Here is a 21,584-nt window from a genome sequence, read left to right as displayed (position 1 = left end):
AGTGCGGAACCTAATTGGTCCGGAGTATATGCAGTCCGATATACCAAGACCTTGTAATCTGCTAAGTTCAGTATGTAGAAGGAAAAGACTAACCACGATGATACTCAACGATGACGATACTCAGTCAGTAAGTGTGCTCTATGGTTCAGTGTTATAGCTGGACATATGTGTACACTCTTGTGTCCGTGATGGCAATTTATACAATCACATTCGTCTCGCCTGGAGACGGAAAAACGGTTGGTAGTGAGCCTTCTGTTGCATATCCATCGTATTTTGCCCGTTGCACTGTTTCCTTTTCGTTGGCGTGTCATGGGTGTCCCCAAATTGGTACTGCACATTCATGTCTTTGACAGATTGCTGCAACAGAAGATACTTGCATTTCGTCTCGCTGTAGCGATTTTTCACACTACCGGCTAACTCAATTTTGTTATACAACAGTACGGCTCCTTCAATTTATTTTGATACAGCCGGGCGTCCATTGACATCCTACACGGGCTAAATGATGCATATATGCACCCCTGTACTGGCAGCATGTGAATGACGCTACATCCCCTCTCTCCGCTCTAGGAGTAACTCCGCTCGTAAAGGAGTCGTCCAATGTCTGACTTTTCATCATTTGAAAGGCTTTTGTCACTTGAGTCATCTGAGGGAGCCGATTTCGCATGCCGTAATTAATCGTACATTTACCAATAACTTTACTTACTCTCTGTCTTGTTCTCCTTGTGTTGAATGTATTTTACTTTCTTTCCCCAAGGTCTGTCTTGACAATGAATATAGTTGTCCCCACTTAATCCTACTGCGATGTTCTTTATATTTTCTCACGTCAGACGGCGCGGACATTATCCTGTTTGTCCCTAGTCGTGTACAATCCAGCGCGGATCAAGAAACCGTTCTCCAAAAGAAATGTGCACGTCTCTATCATCTTTAGTCTTCCCCGTTACTGTGGATTTCCCTTTTCTCGTGCACGACCGCTTTACAATCTACTAAATTCAGATACCGATCCTATTCCGCCCATTTGTCTCTGGCATTCTTGTCCTTCCTTTCCCTTTAGCGCTGCTTTCATTTTGTTATCACCACACATTTCGGGGTTAATTGTGCAGCTACCTTTCTGGCACTTCTTCTCCCTTCCACAAACCTTGACATGACGGAAAGTTTAAAGGCAAGTTTTATTGAGTCCTTGGGTCTGAGACTAGAGGCCTTGTTGCCAAATAGGAGCGGTTATTCTCTTGATGAAGTCGAGCTTAATCCACAGTTTATCTCCACTGTCAACCTTCTCTTATGTTGTGCAAAAGCCTCCCCAAATAACGGAAACCAAAACTTTGTATCCGAAATTATAGAAGTTTTTGTATCCCTCATAGAGAAGTTGAACATTGATCCCACGACTCGGAGATTGCGAGAGCGAGATGAAAAGTCCTTGACGTCCACATTGGCGGTAACAAAATTGCTCTCTGCCTTGCTCCGACTCAATTGGGATGACACGAAAACACCCGAAGATTTTTCTATGAACAATGGCGTTTGCTATGACTATGAGATTGCTCACAACCCTGATTGCTTGGATTTGTATTCTTGTCCACCTCCACCTCCACTTGCGATTAACGTGTCAAATTATCTTGATGTGTTGCTTTCTATTTTGTCGGGTGAAGTGAACAGACATGCTTTGGCAGCAATACGCAGAGTAAGACCGGAAACCCTTAGTAATCCCGAGTACTTTGTTGCGACTAGCCCAGAATACTCGCACGAAGAAATGCTTTCTCATATTATTGCGATTGATCGATACATTAGCATTGTATTGCGCTATATCGCAGCAGCTAACCCGCATGATTATTTTGCATTTTTGAAACGAAAAGTGTTTGCTTGGTCTGAACGGAACGAGCTAATTCCAACTTCTGCAATGCAAAAATATGCGTGTCTGCTAAGATACTTATACTGCACGCCAGAGATCACCATCTCTCATTTGCGACGAACATACACCGCAATTCCTTTTATACGCTCTACAGTATGGAAGGAGCTTTTCCTATACTACAATTCCTTGAACTTACAAGCTCAATGTGTTTATAGACCTGACTTCTACTCGAAAAACATATATCCTGGGAGTGCAGCAGAGCAAAACTGCAAGCTTTTGTTCGATTTTGTGGTGACAGTTTTTGACGATCAGTCGGTTGTGGCGCCATCGCTTTCTTCATGGCTTGTTCTTCCGTGCGTTTCAGATTTCGACGAGTTTTTGTCGAAACCCAACAAACTCAAGCAGTCATTCAACAAGCGAATAAAGTTCTTGGCTAGTTTGATTCGTGATGCACGTTCAGCCAACGATTTAAACTGCTTTGAATGTTTGATTGACATCTTTTACCTAGGCTCTCGCATTCCTTATGTATCAGGTGGTGTTCGAGAGTTCACAGCACGTTATCTTGATGAAACGTATACAAACTTGCAGAAGATACGCCCGAAGCTAAATACCGATGCAGACCAAAAGAGGTTTAGTATTGTGCTTGTGAAGTTTCTTGTTTCTGCCATTGTTATCAACAAAGAGAAGTATGTGTCTCATTTCTTTGAAGTCATAAAGGAAAAGATTGATCAATTGGATGACATGCGCATGGACACAAGCTTCTGCAGGGATGTTCAGATTTACATTCGGGTAATCAAAGAATTGTCGGAACCTGCTTCTTACTCCTCTGTGTTTGAGGAATTAATGTCTGAGTTGGCCCCCCAGTTAAGAGAGTTGGTTCTTTGTTTGTGTCAACAGTTAGAGGATTTTGACTCTGCGAGAGATCTCAGCTCACTCTCCAGATCAGAATCTTCCTTGAAGCTTGCATCGCCAAAGACTTTGTCGCCTAAAATATCGTATCAAGGAAGTGAAAATAATACTCCTTTAGAAGCCGCTGTTTCAGTATCTAAGGGTCTGTCTTCTGGAAAAACCACCGTTGATTCATCATTTGATAAAAATAACACTGGTGATATATCATCCATTGAGCCTAACTTGGAATGTGTTGGGATCTGGGAAAAGATTTTATCAGACTTGCTACTCGTTTTCACCGCAGCACCACAGAGATTCTTCATATGCGGGACATATGATACGAAAGCTCCTTTGGAGGAAGTATCTTCGGAGCTTTTCATGTTCGCACGTCATGTCTCATCACCTATTGGAATTGCGTGTAAGTTCAAAAGTGTTGTTGGTACTTCTATTTTATTCGACTCCGCATGTTCATTATCTATGACATTAGTAAGAAAAGATACGAAAGATCTCGAAAGTACCGAGACGAGGTCATGCACCACTGCCCTTATTCGCATTTTTGTGATCCAATCCACAGCTGAGGCCTGCGCTTGCCTCTCTTTAGTGGACCCTAAGTTCAAGTCCTGTTTTGTTTTCTTAAACAGATTTTTACAGGAGATTAACCTTTCACACAATGTGACCAATGCTAGCAAGATGTTCGGCAATGACCTTATACATAGAAATTGCTCATCAGTGGTGCAATCTGTTGAGATAATTCTCTTATTGGCATTATGTACACATGATGTACAATTTTTCAGTGTGGCCAAAATCTTCATGAAATGGCATATTTTGGAGATGAACAAAATATTGCAACCTGCCTTACCCTCAGAAGAGAATCTATTCAAAACTTTGGGAGACATTTTGAGCGACAATTTGGCGTTCACGGGGCTTGTTTCACTCCATAAGAGGATAAGATCTATTCTCATGAGTGCAAGACCAACCATATCGTTGTATCGTGTTTGGGTCTTGGTTTATGAAAGATGGCTTAAACTAGTTGCCGAGATTCCGGAGTCTGGAGAAGAGAGTCTTGTTTTCCGTAATTTTACTGGATTTTTGGTTTGTACATCAGGCTGCTTTTTTGCAGACAGTTTCGCAAAAGCCCATCCTGTGGAGAAAGAAATTATCGTTTCAAAAGTTTCATCTTTCTTTGATAAAGCGATTGATTTATCGGACTCTGACGACTTAGTCACCCGTGTGGTAATCAAAGAAGCCTTATCTAATGAGCCTCACCCAGATGTGTTCTTTATGATAGGTGAAAAACTAACAAAGGTTGCTGCTTCATACATTGAGGCTGGGGTAGCTACAGAGAAAGCGATACTCTACATGGAGCAAATGATATCTATTACTACGGCGATGGTAGCGCTGAGTAATGATGGCTCATTCACATTAACGGTTGTATTACCCGACTTCAGCGAGTTGTTAGTAAAGTTCATTGAGTTTGTACCGAACTCTGTGCAGCAAATTAAATTGAAGCTCCGATTTTGCAAGTTTGTCCATACTGTGGAATCGTCAAGGAGTGATTTTGGTTTCTCTGGGGACTATAAAACTAGAAATGCCTTTGCGAAAATCTCATTGGATTGGCTTGAGCAAGCACTCTTTGGAAAGACTAGCTCTGAATCAGACCTGTCCACCTATGCTCTGTTGGACCTTACATCCCCAGCATCCGCAAATCCGAGCATAGTTTCTAGCAGCAAGACGTCGGAAATCGAATACTTAAATGTTGAGCTTGCCAGTGAATGCTCCAAGGCTCTTGTATTACAGTTGGAATACTTAATTTTGGAGGTCCCAGAAGGTACTAAGGAGAAGAATATCAAGCGCAGCAGAAATTTGATTTTTTCGAATTATTTTTCTTTGTTCTATAAGATTTTGCAAAAGCATACATCTACAAGTCCTAGTCCATTGATGATAAGGTCAAAGTATAAGATTCAAACAATCACGGATCATGTGTTGAAGTCCATTTCGAATGTGCTTCAAGCGAACGGTGAAGTTGGAATGCAGTTTGTTCTTCCATTGGGCTACCATGAAAATAAGAAAATTCGATCTTTTTTCTTGAACATTTTTGCTGATATGCTAAAATCACGAAAACAACACCCCACTGATGAATATCTGGATGAGATGGTCTGGATGTTGGCAGAATGCTATGATGTTGTTGGGGCAGTGGCTTTCGTGGCATCACCTGCTGAGCACAATCTATTGGCAACCTCGCTTCATGGAGTATTTAGCTATACTTCGAAGTTAGATGTTTTGTTTTTAACATTGTTGAGAGAAGAGGTTAGCAGTATATCTCGGTCTTCTGATATTTTTAGACGAAACAGTACACTCACCCGATTAATGTCAATTTTTGCAAAAGAAGATGGGTTGCCCTATTTAACTGTTGTCTTGAAGCCATTTATTGAAAAAATTGTGGGACGAAACATTGTCTTTGAAGTTGAAAAGTTCAGCGATGCTCAGCAGACAGATATGTTCATGGAATACTTGACGCTTTTGGTTGATACAATAGTTGACTCTATGAACTGGGTTCCGGAATCTTTCAAATTCGTCTGCACTGAGATTCACACTTGCATTCAAGAAAAGTTTGAAGATACTGCCATTATTGCTGTTGGTTCATTCATGTTTTTGCGATTCTTCTGTCCGGCTATTGTTAGTCCAGAGTCTTTCTTTGACATGCCGGCTATTGACAGTAAAGTGAAGCGATCGCTTATGCAGTTGGTGAAAGTTATGCAATACATTGCCAATGGCAGTCTTCATAGTTTAAAGGTCCCCGGTCTTCAAGACAGGTCGAAGGAATTGAACTTATTGAATGAGAAGGTTGTGAACTTTTTGAAACAGCTTGCAGTGTCTCCTTCAAAGGAAAAGTATCCATTTCACAAGATTACAAGAAAACCTTACTCCAGCTTGAGATACTTTCACAAGTTTTTGTGCACTTATTGTAATGCTATCAAACGGCGTTACATCCTAAAGGAATTGAGATCATCTTCAAATGTCCTTAGCAAAAGAATTCAAATCTGGAGACGTCTTGATTCCTGTATGTTAAAGATGGGTGGACCAAAACCATACATATCTTTGCAAGGGACTAATTCCTACAAGGTAGTGGATACATCGTCGAACATGAATCTCAGCAACTCAATGTACGCAGATTTCATGGCAAAGGTTTCAGCTAAAAATATCGAAATGGCATTCGAGGGATCTGTGGTCAGAAGCGCTGTATTTAATGATGGTACCCCTGTCATTGTGGTTAACTTCAGGTATTTGCGGGACATTGGTTACGATGTACCAACTTTTGTTTACCTTATTTTTGAGGCAGCAAGCAGAGTTTGGGACAACCGTTTCTACATTGTTAATGACTTCACCCAGTTCTTTTACTTGGGTGTTTTCGGTAACAGTTACGTCTCCATTCTTAGTAACTACGCCCCTCCTATGTTTTTCAAAAATTGTGCCAAGGTTTTCTATTTTAACCTTCCCAGGAAAAAGCATATGTACTTTGTCGATGAAGTGGCGAAGATGAGGTTCAGCAGGTTTAATAAAGACTGTCAGCTTTATTTCTATTCTCAAGCCGATGATCCACTGGTGATTAATTCACTTTGTCTTGGCGAGACAACAACACTGATAAATCATGATGTTAGGGCTGTTTTCAAAGATTGCAAAGTTTATGACGAAGACAAAGGAGAATTTACTCCTGTTGTTCTTAAACTTGGCCGCCAATGGGTTCAGATTTGTTTTGAGAAATTTTCCATTAACTATCAAGGGACGACAGAAACCACCAATCCAATCGAGATTCTATTGGTATCAGACCTTACCAAATGTGATATCTCCGATAAGACAGGTGACCCAAATGAGTTCACACTCTCTTTAAACAGATATAATTACGAGATCGTGATATCTTCGCCGCACAGACAAGAAGTTCTTCGCTTTTTGTATTTTTCAATGTTGAGAAACTCAAAGCCAGCTCTCGAAATTGTTGATACCCAAAATTCAGAGGATGATGACTCCCAATTGTATGGCAAGCTTCTCAATATCGTTTTCCATGGCTTATTGGAAAATGACGAGGAGGTTAGGAGTGCGGCTTCTAATTTGTTTGCAACAATAGGTTCCCTATTTGATTTTGACGTTGGTATCAAACCGTCGCATGCACACAGGGTAGAGTATCCTGTTGACACAACAGCATTTGTGATATTGATATCATCTTTTTTTGCTAAGAAGCTAAACAAAATATCGCCGAAATTGTTGAAGGCTTTCTTCAGCAATTTTGAGAAGCTCTCAACGGAAACTAGGATAAGTGGTATCATGTACATTTCTCCCTGGATAGATAACGTTGGGGACATTTTCTATCTTCCTGACGGACCAGAATTAGTTGCTGAGATTGTGAGGCAGTTCTGCAGAATCACTGACCAGAATCCAAACATCGTACCATTTTTGAATGAGAGAATATGGAGAAAGTTGCTAAATGAGACGAGACTTACGTCGATAATCGTGGATGAGATTTTGGCTTACACCATAGAAAACAAATCTGATGATTCCAGCTGGGATTCACTTATATCTGTGATAAGCCCCAGCGTTGAAATATGCGGGGAGATTGTATCACGCTTGAACAAGTACATCAGAAATACCCAAATTGATGATTCTGATATCGTCTTGCAAAGCAAATTGTTGGAAATAACAGTTTTGGTGAAGGTTTGCACTACCTTATTCTTCAACTCACATGTTTATGGATCACTATACTTGCTGGATGTGTTTTTTTTCTGCACTCTCTTCATCAATAACCCGTCTCTCGAATTTGGTTCTGATTTGCAGAAGTTAGTGGTTAACACGATTCAATCTTTTTCTGGCAAACCCGATTTGACTGCAGAACAATCTAAATTGATCGACTCTTCAATTGAGTTCTTCAGCGGTCAAAGGGCGAAGATGTTATTTGGGTTGACATCACGAGAGCGTGCAACTATGTCCGACATGATACAATTTTATAATCGTTCGACTGCATTCGAATCTTTTTGCGACACATTGCAAGACTTCATATCAAAGATGGGTTCAGCTGATGACAGGATCAGATGGATGACTCGGTGGTCCTCGTTGTCCATGGAAATTGCATTCAGCAAATCATACTTCAGGAAAAGAGCTGTACTGGGGGTTGCAACTTTAGCTAGATCAGGTATTAGTGATTCTACCTGCGGTCGTGTTCTAAAGTTACTAGGAAACATTATGTTTGATGATCTTGAAACGTTTTCAACATGTGCTATTTGCTACGGACAGCTAGAATCTGGATTAACAACGGACTCGCCGTATTTTGCCTTGATAGTTTGGGCTCAAATTGCGTTCTCATTGCTTGAAATTCCTTTCACCTATCAAGCAACTGCGCACTGTTTGACAAATGCGCTTGAAAAATCGACCAATACTGAAGCAGCTTTAGAAGTTTTTATTCTGCAACGGTGCCATTTGGAGCCTCTCCTTTCCTCGTTTGAGGCTAAGATGAATGTTAAATTTCTCCCCAAGAACTTACAGCTTCACTTTTTTTTCATCATTTGCAAAGGTTTGACTGTGTCGCACTTTAGACATACGTCAATTACATGTTTGAAACGAGTCTTGAGAAGCAAATTGGCTAATTTTGGAGCAGAGACGGAAATTTTTTGTTATGCGTATCTCTTCGTTCTTTATTTATCAACCTCGCCTACAGCATTTGAAGAAATCTTAAATGAAGTTGGATTTGAGGACCAGGAGTTCATTACGATTGGTAAGGATCGTTTACCAAAAGTTGTCGAGACCTTCATTTGTCAAAATGACCATGAAGCAATGATGACTATGCTTATTGTATCCTATATTTTTAGGAGCGGATCCGACGCGACGTTCAGCAGGAAGTTTATTGGCTTCTATTGCCATTTATACACAATGTCTCGAGAATTAGCTCTCTCAATATTCCATATTATTGAGCCTCGCTTACATGAGAGCATGGTGAATAGTTCTGCTGTGGACTTGGTAAATGATCTTGCCATGATTGAAATGGCACTTATTCTGGACGTTAGTTATTCCGAGATCCGCGCCAAAAAGAAGATCAAGGAGACTGTTGAATTCTACCAATTTGAGAACTTCGACAGAATTGGCAAGTTCGAAAGCTCTTCGGTGTCAAGCGAAACCAAATCTTACACACTATCCAAGATGATTGAGAGAATACTTTACAAAGGTATGTGCAGTGTCATAGACGGCCAAAGACTAGAGAAATTTTGATTTTACGCCTAGGCTGTCTTGTAACTGATGATTGATTACTTGGTATGTCATGAAATATAGTCGTATAATGCAAATGCTAATATAATTTAAAGGCTCTCTTTCTCCATGGCTGGCATGAATGATCTAAATAGAGCCATTGTTACTTGGGCATCCTCAACTGATGAATGTTGTCCACTATGTATCTGAAGGTTCAAGTATTGCGACGTCAACTTCAGAAGAGCTGGAAACTTTGTTTTCGCTTGTTTACGAAAGACGGAAAAACGAGCGGTATCTCGTGTTGCAGATCTTGCATGGGACAATCCTAATGCCTTTAAGTCATTGTGAATCGCATGTCCAACGAGGATCCTGTCCTTCAAAAGATCAGCAACTCTCTTCTGGGCTTCCTCAAAGGAAATTGCCTTGTTCATGTCTTTCGGTGATACGCCTGAAACCCATGTTCTCCAGTCTGTAACTCTTTCTGATGGTTTCACAAACTCATCGAGTATTATAACACCATAAAAATTTACAATAGATACCCTGGCTAATGCTGAACGATTATCAACCCCCACTCCAACAAACTCACAATCCATTGCAATGTACTTTCCAGGAGATTTCTTTCTATGATCATCATAAAGAACAGAAATCTTAGCAGACTGTGGTTTAATTCGCAATTTGTCGCCTCTTTCAGAAATCCAAAGAGCATACTCTAAAGGTGAAAGAAGCTTCGTGGTCGCGATTGCAGTTTCATCTTTAAGTTTCAAAGGAGACTTTTTTGGACGCTGACTTCTTCTCTTTGGTTTCGACACTTTCTCTTTATCCAGCTTCAGACTAATCTTCAGGCTGAGCGCCTTCCAATTCAGAGAAAGGGTAGACATTAGCTACTCAAATATTCTGTATGAGCTCTGATGAGCATCGGATATGAAGGTGCAGGTCACAGACCTTATTACTTCCTGCCTTACAAGCAATTGCCAAATACATCCATTTCTCCTTTATATACTCAAGTAAAGACTCAAGAAAAATTCGACAGATTGTAAACTTGAAGAGCCCACGTAATTTTTTCAATAATTTCCTCGCACTCTGCAACACTTTGCGCCTCAAGATCGTATTTCTTTTTGATTGTTGTCTCTTTACCACCTGTTTCATTTGCCTTCTCAATCACTATTTTGAAATGATTTGGGTTCTTACTTTCTTTGTAATGTTTGATCTTGACGATCTGAGTTATGTGAAACGAACTTGTTTTCATGATAGTATCATTGTAGAACTTAGAGTAGTTGTAATGATGCAAGTAGTGATGATGGTGGTGACTATGGCTGTTGCTGTTGCTGTTGCTGGAGGAAAATGGATTCTCATACGGATTTCTCTTCCATTTGATGTCGTCGGTAGGCGCCAAGTGTATATGATCGCCATCAAGAATAAGTGATTTTTCAATTCGATTGAGGATTGGTGATTTTTTCCGATACACTTTCCACTTGAAATAGATAGTGTTTAGAGTGGCTGGTAACTGCTGCGGTCCCTTTCCATGGAAGAGGTCGCCAAAATTAAAGTTAGCGTCCCCAATAGGAACTGTAGGCTTCGACTTCGAGATTGCTTGGGTTTTCACAACATTATTTGAACGGTTACTCTTATCTTGGTTAGGAGGCTCGTCTCCGTCGTTTAACCCGATGGCCATTTCATGAAATTTACCTTCCAACTGCTTTACAGGGGGAGGGGTTATTCCTGCTGGAGTGTAAGTTGCTGAAGGTGTAATTCCGCTTTCCAATATTGAGCCCATATTCAAATCGCCCTTGGTGAGCGTATTATATTTATTTGAAACATTCGGTACTAAGCGAAAGACATTGGAGCTCAAATGGGCTAAATCAAGGGAATTATCCGTAAGTGGGATCCATAGATCTTTCTCTGAATCATCTGAGAGTATGCCACTCACCTTGTGGTTGCTTTGGAGTCTCTTTCTAGCAACGAGAAAGTTGCTGGGATCAAAGTGATATTGCTCACCAATTAGGTCAAGTAAGTCAGCAATTTTAGTGGCCGAACTAATATAAAAACTCACGAATGTCCCAGTTGAAGTACCAGGAATATTTCCAACTTTCACTTCGATTGTTCCATTCTTCATTTCATCATATTGTTTTTCTGGTGACTTCGCCATGGAAGCTGTATTGTTATTGGTATTCAATTCTTTCGTATGGTATTGGGAAAGATTTTGTTTAAATTCCAAAGGTAGAGGGGTTTGCACTTCATTTCGTGCTCTTTCAGCTTCATCAGTGACTTTGCATAATGCCAAGCAGTTTGGACAGTTGTACGAAGATAGAAGTCTAGTTCTGTCTAACACTCCGAATGTAGAGTCGTATAACTCTCCGTCCTCGTCAATGAGTTCAATTCGCCAGGAATTTGGGTTCATAGACTGGACATCAAATTTTTCTGCATTTCGGCGATTGGATAATACCATTAGTATGTAACCAATGCAATCCACAATTGATACCCCGCTACTTATTTCCATCTGCTTAATTTCTGGAGTTGTCTTAGGAGGTAAAAATATGTCAATTTTCACTTTTTTGCTTCCATCAACCAATGAATCTGTGTTAATGTAACTGAAATAGTTCAATGGGTTTTTGTTTGATAATTTGAACCTCGATTGAATCAAAGAACTAAGATTTGAATGATTTTCTGACTCCGCGGAATGCACCACATCGTACATTTTTTGAAAATTCAAAGAGGTATACTTCTTGAAGTTTGGGGTATCAGAATTTTTTGATGGCGAGGTTTTGGAATAGCCTCCAGCATTCGATGAAGGAAGTAGGGCTGTCAATGTCAGCGGCTTAAGAGATTTATCGAAAGACGTACTCACCAGCTTATCTTCACCACCTTTCCGATTCCGAGGCATTTCTGGGTCTTGTAAAACATAGCTCTCAGGAACAGTGTATTCATACATTAAGGATCCATTAGTGTCGTCCAAAGATTCGGATTTCATGTCAGTGAAAGCAGATGAAATCGTGAGATCGCTTTCATCTTCGACTGTTTCCTCGTAATCTTCGTCATCTTCAATATACAGATCGCTTTCTGGCGAATTAGCATCTGTTAGTCGACTCGCTGATGAGCCTTCGAGTGCTGAGTCTTGAGAGCGACTAACGGCAATAGATCCACTTTCACTAGCATCGGATATTCCCACTGATGTAGCACCGCTGGTGGTACCTGGCGATGTTGCGACCAGTTGGCCAACGGAGCCCACAGTCGCGAGTGATATTCGATCCGAAGAATCTTCTGATAGGTCTTCATCTTTCTGTTTATCAGATTTATTGAAGAGCTTAGATAGTGGGTTCCTTATTTTCTCCTTTGCCTTGGGCTTGGAAGAATCTTCGTTTGAAAGAGTCTTATCCATCGAAACAGTTACTGACAGTTCATTGAAGACAAAACCTTCACTGATCGTATCGTTGGATGTGCCGGTCGTGGTGGAATGCGTTCTACGCATTTTTTTCTCCGGTTTAGCTTGTTTATTTGCTTTCTTTTCACTTCTTTGCGACTTGAAGGCTGATTTCGTAGAGACACCTTTACGGTGACCTAGTTGGGCCGCTGTGTAATGAGCGGAGTCTGTGGGAATTTTATAGGGTATGGGAGGCGACGACGACAACAAATGTTTCAAGTACCGTTCATTTGTCTGTTCATAGAAGAGGCCCTGCTGAAGAGGCTTGATAATGTTAGAAGCCGGGTCTGTCTCTGTTTTGCCTATCGCCCAATGGTATGCTCTTAATTGAGCCCTTAACTGTGTTGGCTCAAAAGGAAATGCCATTTGAATGCAAGAGGGGGTTTAGTTCATTCCCAAGGATAGAAAGTGGGAATAGAAGAAATTGCCTAGTGAAGGATACAACGATTATTTATTGGATGCGAATTAAACTTGATTTTGCTTATGCTGTTTAATTCCAGAAGGTCGCTTCAGGCACACAGATCTAGTCACGTGTACACCCACAAGATAAGCAGCCTCGGATCTCTTGTAATTCAATGTGAAGCAGCACTTGTTATGTTAAGTATTTTAGTCATCATGTGGACTTGCGTAATTCCTCATCCCAGTTAGACGTTTAATCAATTATTTCCGTTATACCTGGGGTTGAGCAACCTTACTCTGTATTCTCATTGTTTGCACAATTCACACACGACATTCGAAGTGGTGCAAAATTCTATTAATCACAAAAAAAAGTAGCAGAGCTAATTATTCCCCTAGCCTATAGCCAATAATAAAGAGAATGTACATCAAATTATCATGAGACCTATAATTCATCAAAAGAGAATAGATGATAGTTAAAGCGTAGAGAATTCTCAACGCTGGTGACTCTCTACATTCTACCTCCTTGAATATATGCAGGCAGCTAACAATTAATACATTGAACGCAAGTCGACTGAACCTCGTTCAGCTACCCGCTAGGCTTTTCATTTTACTTGCATTTTTTAACTTCCCGGGCAGTCTATCAAACACCACACGCAAAGTACCATATACACTGGCTTAAGAGTCGGCTTGATTTATTGTCGTCGAAACAACGTAATCCAGAGTCGTCTTGTGTTCGTTGCTCCAATCAATTGAGCTAACCTTCAGTCTGTGCTTAGTCTTGTTCCTTTGTCATATCACCTTGTGAAGCATAAAAGATAGGACTGGATTTATTTCCCTATATGCATCTGTTATCATCAGGTCAGATAAAAGCATAATGTATCCTCTGACCCCAGACAATCCTAGTCTCGGAAGCTTATCTACTGAGATTGATAATATCTACAAGAACTATGCAACAAATGGCGGAGATCTGGCACGCAGCCTAGATTCTACTCCTGATGAGCCAACTTATGTGAGCTCTCCTTACTTATCTGTCAACTTGCACGCAGACGAAGACCATAGAGCGTCATCAAACCTCGGTGGACAGAGTGCACCAGGAACACCAGCCTCATCGTCATCGTTCGATTTTAATTCTGTCCCTGTCCCTCAGGGTTATACTAATTCTTCTTTGAATGTTCTCGTCGACACACCTTCTACTGAATCCGCATACAGGCTGTTGATATCCTCGGCACCGTTGATCAATAGTGGACGTCCAGGCAGTACCAATGCGAGGAAAGGGAGCTTTAAAGAGCTGGATGATACTGATGGGGATTCGAGAGACGAAGAAATAGATGTGATCGAGGAGCCTTCTTCAGATGCTGTGTCAGGATTGGGCACAAATGAATCTAAAGACGAGTGGGTCGAGAAAGGTGCCGCTGAACGAATTGTCCCAGGAGAAGTCTCTGCACAAGTGATCCGTCGAACTGTTGAGGATTTTGAATTCGGCAGGGATCTTGGAGAAGGCTCTTACTCAACTGTGGTTCTAGCAACAGATAAAATTACGGGGAAAAAGTATGCTGTGAAGATCTTGGATAAAAGACACATTATCAAGGAGAAAAAGGTGAAGTATGTGAACATAGAGAAGCATGCGCTCAACAGACTTAGCAAATGTCCAGGAATAATCTCCTTGTTTTTTACGTTCCAGGACAAACACTCTCTTTACTTTGTTCTCGATTTTGCTTCGAATGGCGAACTTTTAAACTTAATCAAAAAGTATGGTACCTTAAACGAGGACTGTGCAAAGCATTTGAGTGCTCAGATTCTTTCAGCAATGAAGCATATGCATAACCACGGGGTCATCCACAGAGACATAAAACCTGAAAATATTTTGTTGGACGATAAGTTTCGCATTAAAATCACCGATTTTGGGACAGCAAAATTACTTGAAAAGAGAAAGAAAAACGAGAGTGAAGAAGAAGAAGAGTATCCTGTGGATGTGCGGGCCAAATCTTTTGTGGGTACTGCTGAGTATGTCTCCCCCGAATTGTTGGATAGCAAATATTGCGGCAAACCTGGTGATATCTGGGCCTTTGGCTGCATATTGTATCAAATGATTGCAGGAAAACCTCCTTTTAAGGCACCCAATGAATACTTGACCTTCCAAAAGATCACCAAGCTTCAATATGCATTTAGTGCTGGCTTTCCTCTCATTCTCCGTGACTTAATCAAACAAATTTTAGTGTTACAACCATCTCGAAGGGCAACGATTGAGCAAATACAGAAGCACTATTTTTACAATGATATTGACTTCAGTGACGATGCGCTGATTTGGTCGGCAGAGTTGCCTGAATTAGGGCCTTATAAGGCTTCCGCGAAGTCAATGATGAAAATGCCAGCTCAAGCAAAATCGAATGTTAAGCAATATGCGTCAACCAACAAAAAGCCTACCGGAAGACAGAACAAAGCATCTTCTAAACGCAAAGTGGAAGGAGCAGACGGTAGTAAAGGTTTCAGTGCAGCTAGTGTTGCTGCATTAGTACTTGACAAGTCCGAAGATGATCATGAACAGGAGAGGAAACAGAAACCTTCTCCAGCATCTGGAAACAATTCTTCTAAGACACAAACTGCTCCAGAGTATATTCCGGGCACTAACATCTTAAGACCTACAATCCATACCATGGCTAGTTTCTCTAGAAAGCTTTCTCATGCAAAATCTGAAGCTGATGTACTGAAAAAGCCGAAGTCGAGAGTTATGAGTGTGAAAGCAGTTTCTGCAGTGGAGGTTGCGTGGCAAAAATTTTTGCAATCGCCTTCAGAAAGAATTTTAAATGTCGGACAGGCTGTAGTTTCCAAACAGCCTAGTGACTTCTTTGAACGAAGGAATAGAGGTCTTATCCATGATGCTCCTTTGGGATTAGTCAACAAACTACAAGCAATGGACAATCGTGATAGCGGAAACTCGATGCTTTCTCAGATAGCACAAGGCAGTAGAGCATTGCGCGAGTCTACGTCAAGTGACGCAAGTCCCAAACCATCTGCGAAACTGGAAAGCTCGGCCATAACATATTTTGTTGAGGAAGAAGATAGTGGGATTGATTCAATCCCCGAGGATCAGGCGGCAGAAGCTAGTCCTTCCACGCATAGTAAACTTGGAAAAGGCCTTTTCAAAAAGCTTTTATCTCACAGTGACAAGAAGCAGGAGGCTTCATCTGATAACCACTCAACCTCGTCGAGCGGAAGTACCAATAGCCGAAAAACGAGTCTTTCCTTAGACAAAGGTCGAAATTGCACAATCATAGTCACTACGCATGGTCGGTTGTTAATATTGACACGTGAAGACCCTAATGCCGAGTACAAGTTGATTGTAGAGGTGCGCCTTAATTACCCATTTATCAAGTTTAAGGAAATTGTTTCAAACACAGGGTCTAAGTTCAGCAAATTTATTCCTTCTACAGGCACGTTTGCAGTACAGGCTCTTCAAACTGTCTTCATCTTTGAAGTCGAAAAGTATGAAGTAAACAAATGGACAGAGGTATTGGCCAAGAGCAAAATCAATCAATACGAACGTGACTATGAAGATGAGGCGAGGCGGAGGCTGACTACTCTGTCACTGCGGAATTCAGATCAGACTGACTCTACTGTTGGAAATTCCAATTCTGCTTCTAAAGCTCAGAGTTCGACACCGGCAGATTCGAGTTCTGAGAAAGTTTCAGACCGCTACCAAGCCACCCCTTCTAGTCCTGGTCCTCCTCTGTCTAATGTTGAACAAAAAGAGAGGCTGCAGCCTCTCATGCCTTCGAAATGGAAGAATAGAAGGAGCACTAAGAAAAGACCTCCCCCACCTCCTCTTTCACCTAGTGGATTAGGGTTAGAGGGTGAACGAGGTGAAATTAGCACAGTCCATGCTGCACAATTGGCTGTTTCACAGAGCAATTATGTCATGACAGAGAACCGCAGGTCCAGTTTCTCTAGAGAAGGGCGCCGTGAACCAACACCACCGTCCAGCTACAGACTGAGTTCCACTCAAAGTCCAAGAGGGATAGTGACGTCGCTGAATTCAAAGTTTCTTGCCCGTTCAAGGGGCAAAAAGTAATTATAAAATGTACGCTTTGGTTTAAATATTTCCGAAAGTGTAAGCTTTTGAAAAACTGCTTTCGCCTAAATTATAGAAAGAGTCGACTAACGCCGGAAGCGGTTGAGTTATCTACTAAGGAACCCCATCCTTTTTGAGCTTGAAAATAACTCTCAATACCACATTCCCGCAAAGTCTTCAACTTTGTATACTCCCCGCAATTTCCACAGATCCCGTCCTATGAATACTTCAACACAGTTAGATCTCCGCAAGTGACATAAATGCAGATGATATAAAAAAACGGTTCAGAAAAGAATACAAAAACCCGCTACACACAACATTAACTGTATCTACTGTCAATCATCTTTTCTTTCTTAAAGGTCTGTGTCTATCGTCATCTATCAATACGAATAGCCGAATCGCAAAGATAAAAAGACAGTCACGATGCAACACGTGATCGATTACTGCAGGTCAAAGCACTTATCCTTCATATACTTCGCACAGTGCATCAAGCCATAACCATCGCCATTCGTTCAAGGCACAAACGCCTGCATACGATGCCAGTGAATTTTCGCTCTCACAAAAATTTTTCTGGCACACTTCCCTTCTGATTTTTTCACTTTACACTACACAACGTTAAAATGGCTAAGTTCATCAAGTCCGGTAAAGTTGGTATGTATCCATTTGAATCACATTTGCCAATGGTTCCTGTTGATTTGTTTATTGGTTCCTGGTGATGTTATGGCTGGACCATATTCCATCATGATGGAATGGACACTGAAGTCATCTTTTTCCCCAACCACAATGATGAAAAACTTTTGAAATCACCACTTGCTTAGACTTATTCAATGAATGGGCACCACAGCTCTTCCATTCTTTGCTGGATCTACCTAAGACAGGCTTTCCACAATTAACGTCATTCACTTCCACCATTTTCATCGTTTGTTTTCACAAGCATCAGGAATCAATCAAGTTTTAACATTTATACTAACATCCCTAGCTATCGTCACCCGTGGTCGTTTCGCTGGTAAGAAGGTTGTCGTTGTCAGACCTCATGATGACGGAACCAAGTCTCACTCTTTCCCACACGCCGTTGTCGTTGGCATTGAAAGAGGCCCATTGAAGGTCACCAAGGCTCACGACGCCAAGAAGGTTGCTAAGAGAACCAGAATCAAGCCATTCGTCAAGTTGGTTAACTACAACCACTTGATGCCAACAAGATACTCTTTGGACGTCGAGTCTTTCAAGAACGCTGTCACCCCAGACTCCTTGAACGAGCCATCCCAAAGAGAAGAAGCTAAGAAGGTTGTCAGAAAGGCTTTGGAAGAAAAGCACCAAGCCGGTAAGAACAAGTGGTTCTTCACCAAACTCAACTTCTAATCATTATATAACTCATATAACGTGTGTAATAAAACTTCTGCAACTTGGTATCATCAGTAGATTTCATCTCCTTGCTTGACAGTCCTTGCTTCGTATCCATTAGAAGGAAACATGCTGGACTAGGATAGTCACGTGTTCTCAGTTACAGATAATTTTTGCGTGAATGAGTAAATCTTCGAACAATACACTTCAATGGCTGCACCAGTTGACATTTCCTCTCTCGATATCAAGGAGCAAAACACTACTTCTGAACAAAAGGTGACTCCTTGGGAAGTTGAAGGTGCTGTGGATGAAAATGGTCAGGCTCAAAGTATTGACTACAACAAGCTTATCGCATCCTTTGGTACCAAAGCCATTACACCAGAAACACTAACGAGATTCACCGAAGTCACAGGTGAAGAGCCTCATCCATTTTTAAAGAGAGGTGTCTTCTTTTCTGAAAGAGACTTGCACCGCATCTTGGATTTGTATGAGCATGGCGAACCTTTCTTCTTGTACACTGGTAGAGGTCCTTCTTCGGATTCGATGCATTTGGGCCACATGGTTCCTTTTATTTTTACCAAGTGGTTGCAAGACGTTTTTGACGTGCCTTTGGTGATCGAGTTGACTGATGATGAGAAGTTTTTGTTCAAACAAAAATTGACAATCGAAAATGTCAAGACATTTGCAAAGGAGAACAGTAAAGACATTATTGCTGTTGGTTTTAAGCCAGAAAACACATTCATTTTTTCTGATTTGGAGTTCATGAACCCTGCTCTTTACGAAAATGTGGTGAGAACTTCCAGACAGATCACCACTTCAACTGCCAAGGCCGTTTTCGGATTCCAGGACTCTGACTGTATTGGAAAGATTCATTTTGCTAGTATTCAGATTGCAACGGCTTTTCCTTCGTCTTTCCCAGGTATTTTGGACATGCCTCCAAAAACCCCTTGCTTAATTCCATGTGCCATTGATCAAGACCCATATTTTAGAGTTTGCAGAGATGTTGCTGATAAATTGAAATTTTCCAAGCCTTCTTTGATCCACGCAAAGTTTTTCCCAGCTTTACAAGGTGCATCAACTAAGATGTCTGCTTCTGATACGACAACGTCTATTTTCATGGATGACACTCCAAAGCAGATTCAAAAGAAGATTAATAAATACGCCTTCTCTGGAGGAAGAGCCACTTTGGAAGAGCACAGGGAATTGGGCGGAAATGTTGACGTCGACGTTGCATACCAGTATCTTTCCTTTTTCAGTTATGATGATGAGAAGTTACAAAAATTGGCTGACGGATACAAGAGTGGAGACATTTTGTCGTCTGAAATGAAGAAAGAATGCATCGCCGTCGTACAAGAATACGTTTCAGCTTATCAAGAGAGAAGAAAGGCGGTTGATGAAACCGTTGTTGACGCCTTCATGAAGCCACACAAATTAGTGTGGGGTCAAAAGGAGAGAAAAGTCCCTGCTAAGGAGAGAAAGAGCAAGAAGTAGAGTAATTCAGATAATACACGTATAATATTTTTTAATTATCCCTCACTCCACGTACGGTGCATATATATTCAATTCTTAATTAAAAGAACATCGCTATAACATGGTATGCTTACAGCAACAACTCCTTTACGTGCTGTACAACAAACATGACCTTTTCAAAATCGCCGTCTTGGGTAACGTCGCCTTTGCCGAAGTACCGTGATGCAATGCTCAAAATGATGTTGCGGGGTCTCCTCAGTAGTTGTACCACTTTGCCGATTTGGCTAGCCACCACCTGAATTTTAATATTATGCGGATCTCCTAATAGCACGACAGGCTCCACGCCAAGAGATTGCTCGTCTTGCAATGGATCGTTGATGTGCGATTGAGTGGGCATTGGAATATCCAAAGTTGTGTCCACGATGCCATTGATCATTACATTAAGGATGATTTTGTCATCAAATTCGATCAATTGGAAGCTGAAATGGTCATTTTCATATTGATCTATGATCTCCTTCAGTCCCAGAGTAGATTCCATGGTCAGATGTAGAGGGCCAAAAGAGTTACCTGTGTTGTGGCCTGCATATATATGCTTTTGACGATCTCGCCTGGTGCTAACAATTGCAATGTTCCGCCTTGTTCACAAAGTTTTGCATTCTTGATTTACGCCGCCAGAGACTGCTTCTCCATTGTTGGTGCCATTCACATGTGACTCGACTAGGGAAATTCAGTAATCCGGTCTCCTTGAGTGCATTTTGTGCCTTGAACGTCTCATACACTGTTGGGAAAAGGCATGAAATGCCATTTGTGTAGGAATGATTTCAGATACAAATCTTTAGTCATTGAGTTCGTTATATCACCAGAGGCCTCGTAATGTGAATATGCCACTGTACATCCAGGACACCGTCGGCTCCATGACTTTGTGCAGGACAATAGTTTCCGTTCGTCATGCCTTGGTATTGCGTTGAGAAATGAAAAATGATGGTGAGAGCTTTAGAAGTTATTTGATGAAGAAAATTAGTAAAATGTGTCTTCATCAGCCATCTATATTCAAGTAGATACTAGACTTTGCGAGATCGTTCTGCCAAACGGTGGTCCGAGCTTCCGAAGAATACGGCGCGCACCAGACGTTAGTAATGAGATCACTTTGCTTAGTATTTCGTACAGGCGCACTTTACGGGACAAGTGGCCATAGCCTTTTCTATTTCAAAAGCCAATCCGCCTGTTTGTGATTCTCCTAAGCACATGTCGAAATTTTGTTCTGTGCCCGAAGCTATTGAAGCCATTAAGAATGGCGAGTTCTTGGTTGTCATGGACGACGAGAGCCGTGAAAACGAAGGTGACTTGATCATCGCTGCTGAAAAGACAACGCAAGAAAAGATGGCGTTCTTGGTTCGTCATTCTTCTGGATACGTCTGTGTGCCGCTCTCAACAGAACGAGCTGATCAGCTTGACTTACAGCCGATGTTGAAGGACAGAGCCGACAGACACGGGACCGCCTATACTGTCACCTGTGACTATGCTGACGGCACGACCACCGGTATTTCTGCTCATGACAGAGCGTTAACGGCACGTAAATTGGCTGACGGCTCTTCCAAACCTTCTGACTTTATCAGACCGGGCCATATTTTGCCTTTGCGTGCTGTGCCTGGCCTTCTTAACAAAAGAAGAGGTCACACCGAAGCGAGCGTCCAATTGTGCGAGTTGGCTGGTTTGCAGCCTGCTGCTGTGATCTGCGAGCTTGTCAGAGATGAAGATGGCTTGATGATGAGATTGGATGACTGTGTCAAATTCTCGCAGGAACACAAGATCAAGCTTGTTACTATTGAGCAGATTGTTGCCCATATCAACGCCTAGAGCATTCAGTGCAATGATAATGCACAGATGAAAAACAAAAAAGCAATTAAAAGCTTATATTATATATGATA

The 21,584-nt window shown here is 41.4% G+C and overlaps 8 protein-coding genes across 8 annotated transcripts; 5 read left to right on the top strand and 3 right to left on the bottom strand. All coding sequences in view use genetic code 12, as the record gives it.

The window, feature by feature from the left end:
* Positions 1–1,141: 1,141 nt before the first annotated feature.
* IRA2 (Ras GTPase activating protein) lies at positions 1,142–8,983 on the top strand (the record flags this gene model as incomplete). The annotated part of the gene is made up of 1 exon (XM_002615791.2): positions 1,142–8,983. One exon carries the CDS (start codon positions 1,142–1,144, stop codon positions 8,981–8,983), a length of 7,842 nt encoding a protein of 2,613 aa, XP_002615837.2.
* Positions 8,984–9,069: 86 nt separating this feature from the next.
* Positions 9,070–9,837, bottom strand: FOB63_003118 (putative 3'-5' exonuclease; the record flags this gene model as incomplete). The annotated part of the gene is made up of 1 exon (XM_002615795.1): positions 9,070–9,837. The coding sequence occupies one exon, from the start codon at positions 9,835–9,837 to the stop codon at positions 9,070–9,072; it is 768 nt and encodes a 255-aa protein (XP_002615841.1).
* Positions 9,838–9,971: 134 nt separating this feature from the next.
* FOB63_003117 (uncharacterized protein) lies at positions 9,972–12,743 on the bottom strand (the record flags this gene model as incomplete). The annotated part of the gene is made up of 1 exon (XM_002615796.1): positions 9,972–12,743. The coding sequence occupies one exon, from the start codon at positions 12,741–12,743 to the stop codon at positions 9,972–9,974; it is 2,772 nt and encodes a 923-aa protein (XP_002615842.1).
* Positions 12,744–13,650: 907 nt separating this feature from the next.
* On the top strand, positions 13,651–16,845 carry FOB63_003116 (PDPK1 family serine/threonine-protein kinase; the record flags this gene model as incomplete). Its single annotated transcript, XM_002615797.1, has 1 exon — positions 13,651–16,845. The coding sequence occupies one exon, from the start codon at positions 13,651–13,653 to the stop codon at positions 16,843–16,845; it is 3,195 nt and encodes a 1,064-aa protein (XP_002615843.1).
* A 620-nt stretch (positions 16,846–17,465) lies between these two features.
* RPL27A (60S ribosomal protein eL27) lies at positions 17,466–18,204 on the top strand (the record flags this gene model as incomplete). The annotated part of the gene is made up of 2 exons (XM_066102303.1): positions 17,466–17,496; positions 17,798–18,204. The coding sequence occupies 2 exons, from the start codon at positions 17,466–17,468 to the stop codon at positions 18,202–18,204; spliced, it is 438 nt and encodes a 145-aa protein (XP_065958324.1).
* A 192-nt stretch (positions 18,205–18,396) lies between these two features.
* Positions 18,397–19,677, top strand: WRS1 (tryptophan--tRNA ligase; the record flags this gene model as incomplete). The annotated part of the gene is made up of 1 exon (XM_002615798.1): positions 18,397–19,677. The coding sequence occupies one exon, from the start codon at positions 18,397–18,399 to the stop codon at positions 19,675–19,677; it is 1,281 nt and encodes a 426-aa protein (XP_002615844.1).
* A 109-nt stretch (positions 19,678–19,786) lies between these two features.
* On the bottom strand, positions 19,787–20,194 carry FOB63_003113 (uncharacterized protein; the record flags this gene model as incomplete). The annotated part of the gene is made up of 1 exon (XM_002615799.1): positions 19,787–20,194. The coding sequence occupies one exon, from the start codon at positions 20,192–20,194 to the stop codon at positions 19,787–19,789; it is 408 nt and encodes a 135-aa protein (XP_002615845.1).
* A 707-nt stretch (positions 20,195–20,901) lies between these two features.
* RIB3 (3,4-dihydroxy-2-butanone-4-phosphate synthase) lies at positions 20,902–21,513 on the top strand (the record flags this gene model as incomplete). Its single annotated transcript, XM_002615800.1, has 1 exon — positions 20,902–21,513. The coding sequence occupies one exon, from the start codon at positions 20,902–20,904 to the stop codon at positions 21,511–21,513; it is 612 nt and encodes a 203-aa protein (XP_002615846.1).
* Positions 21,514–21,584: the final 71 nt, after the last annotated feature.

The sequence above is a fragment of the Clavispora lusitaniae genome, assembly GCF_014636115.1.
Source record: "Clavispora lusitaniae strain FDAARGOS_655 chromosome Unknown tig00000105_pilon, whole genome shotgun sequence".
Classification (NCBI taxonomy): Eukaryota; Fungi; Ascomycota; class Pichiomycetes; order Serinales; family Metschnikowiaceae; genus Clavispora; species Clavispora lusitaniae.
Note: the sequence above shows the minus strand (reverse complement) of the source record. Positions and strands in the feature narration are given on the sequence as shown.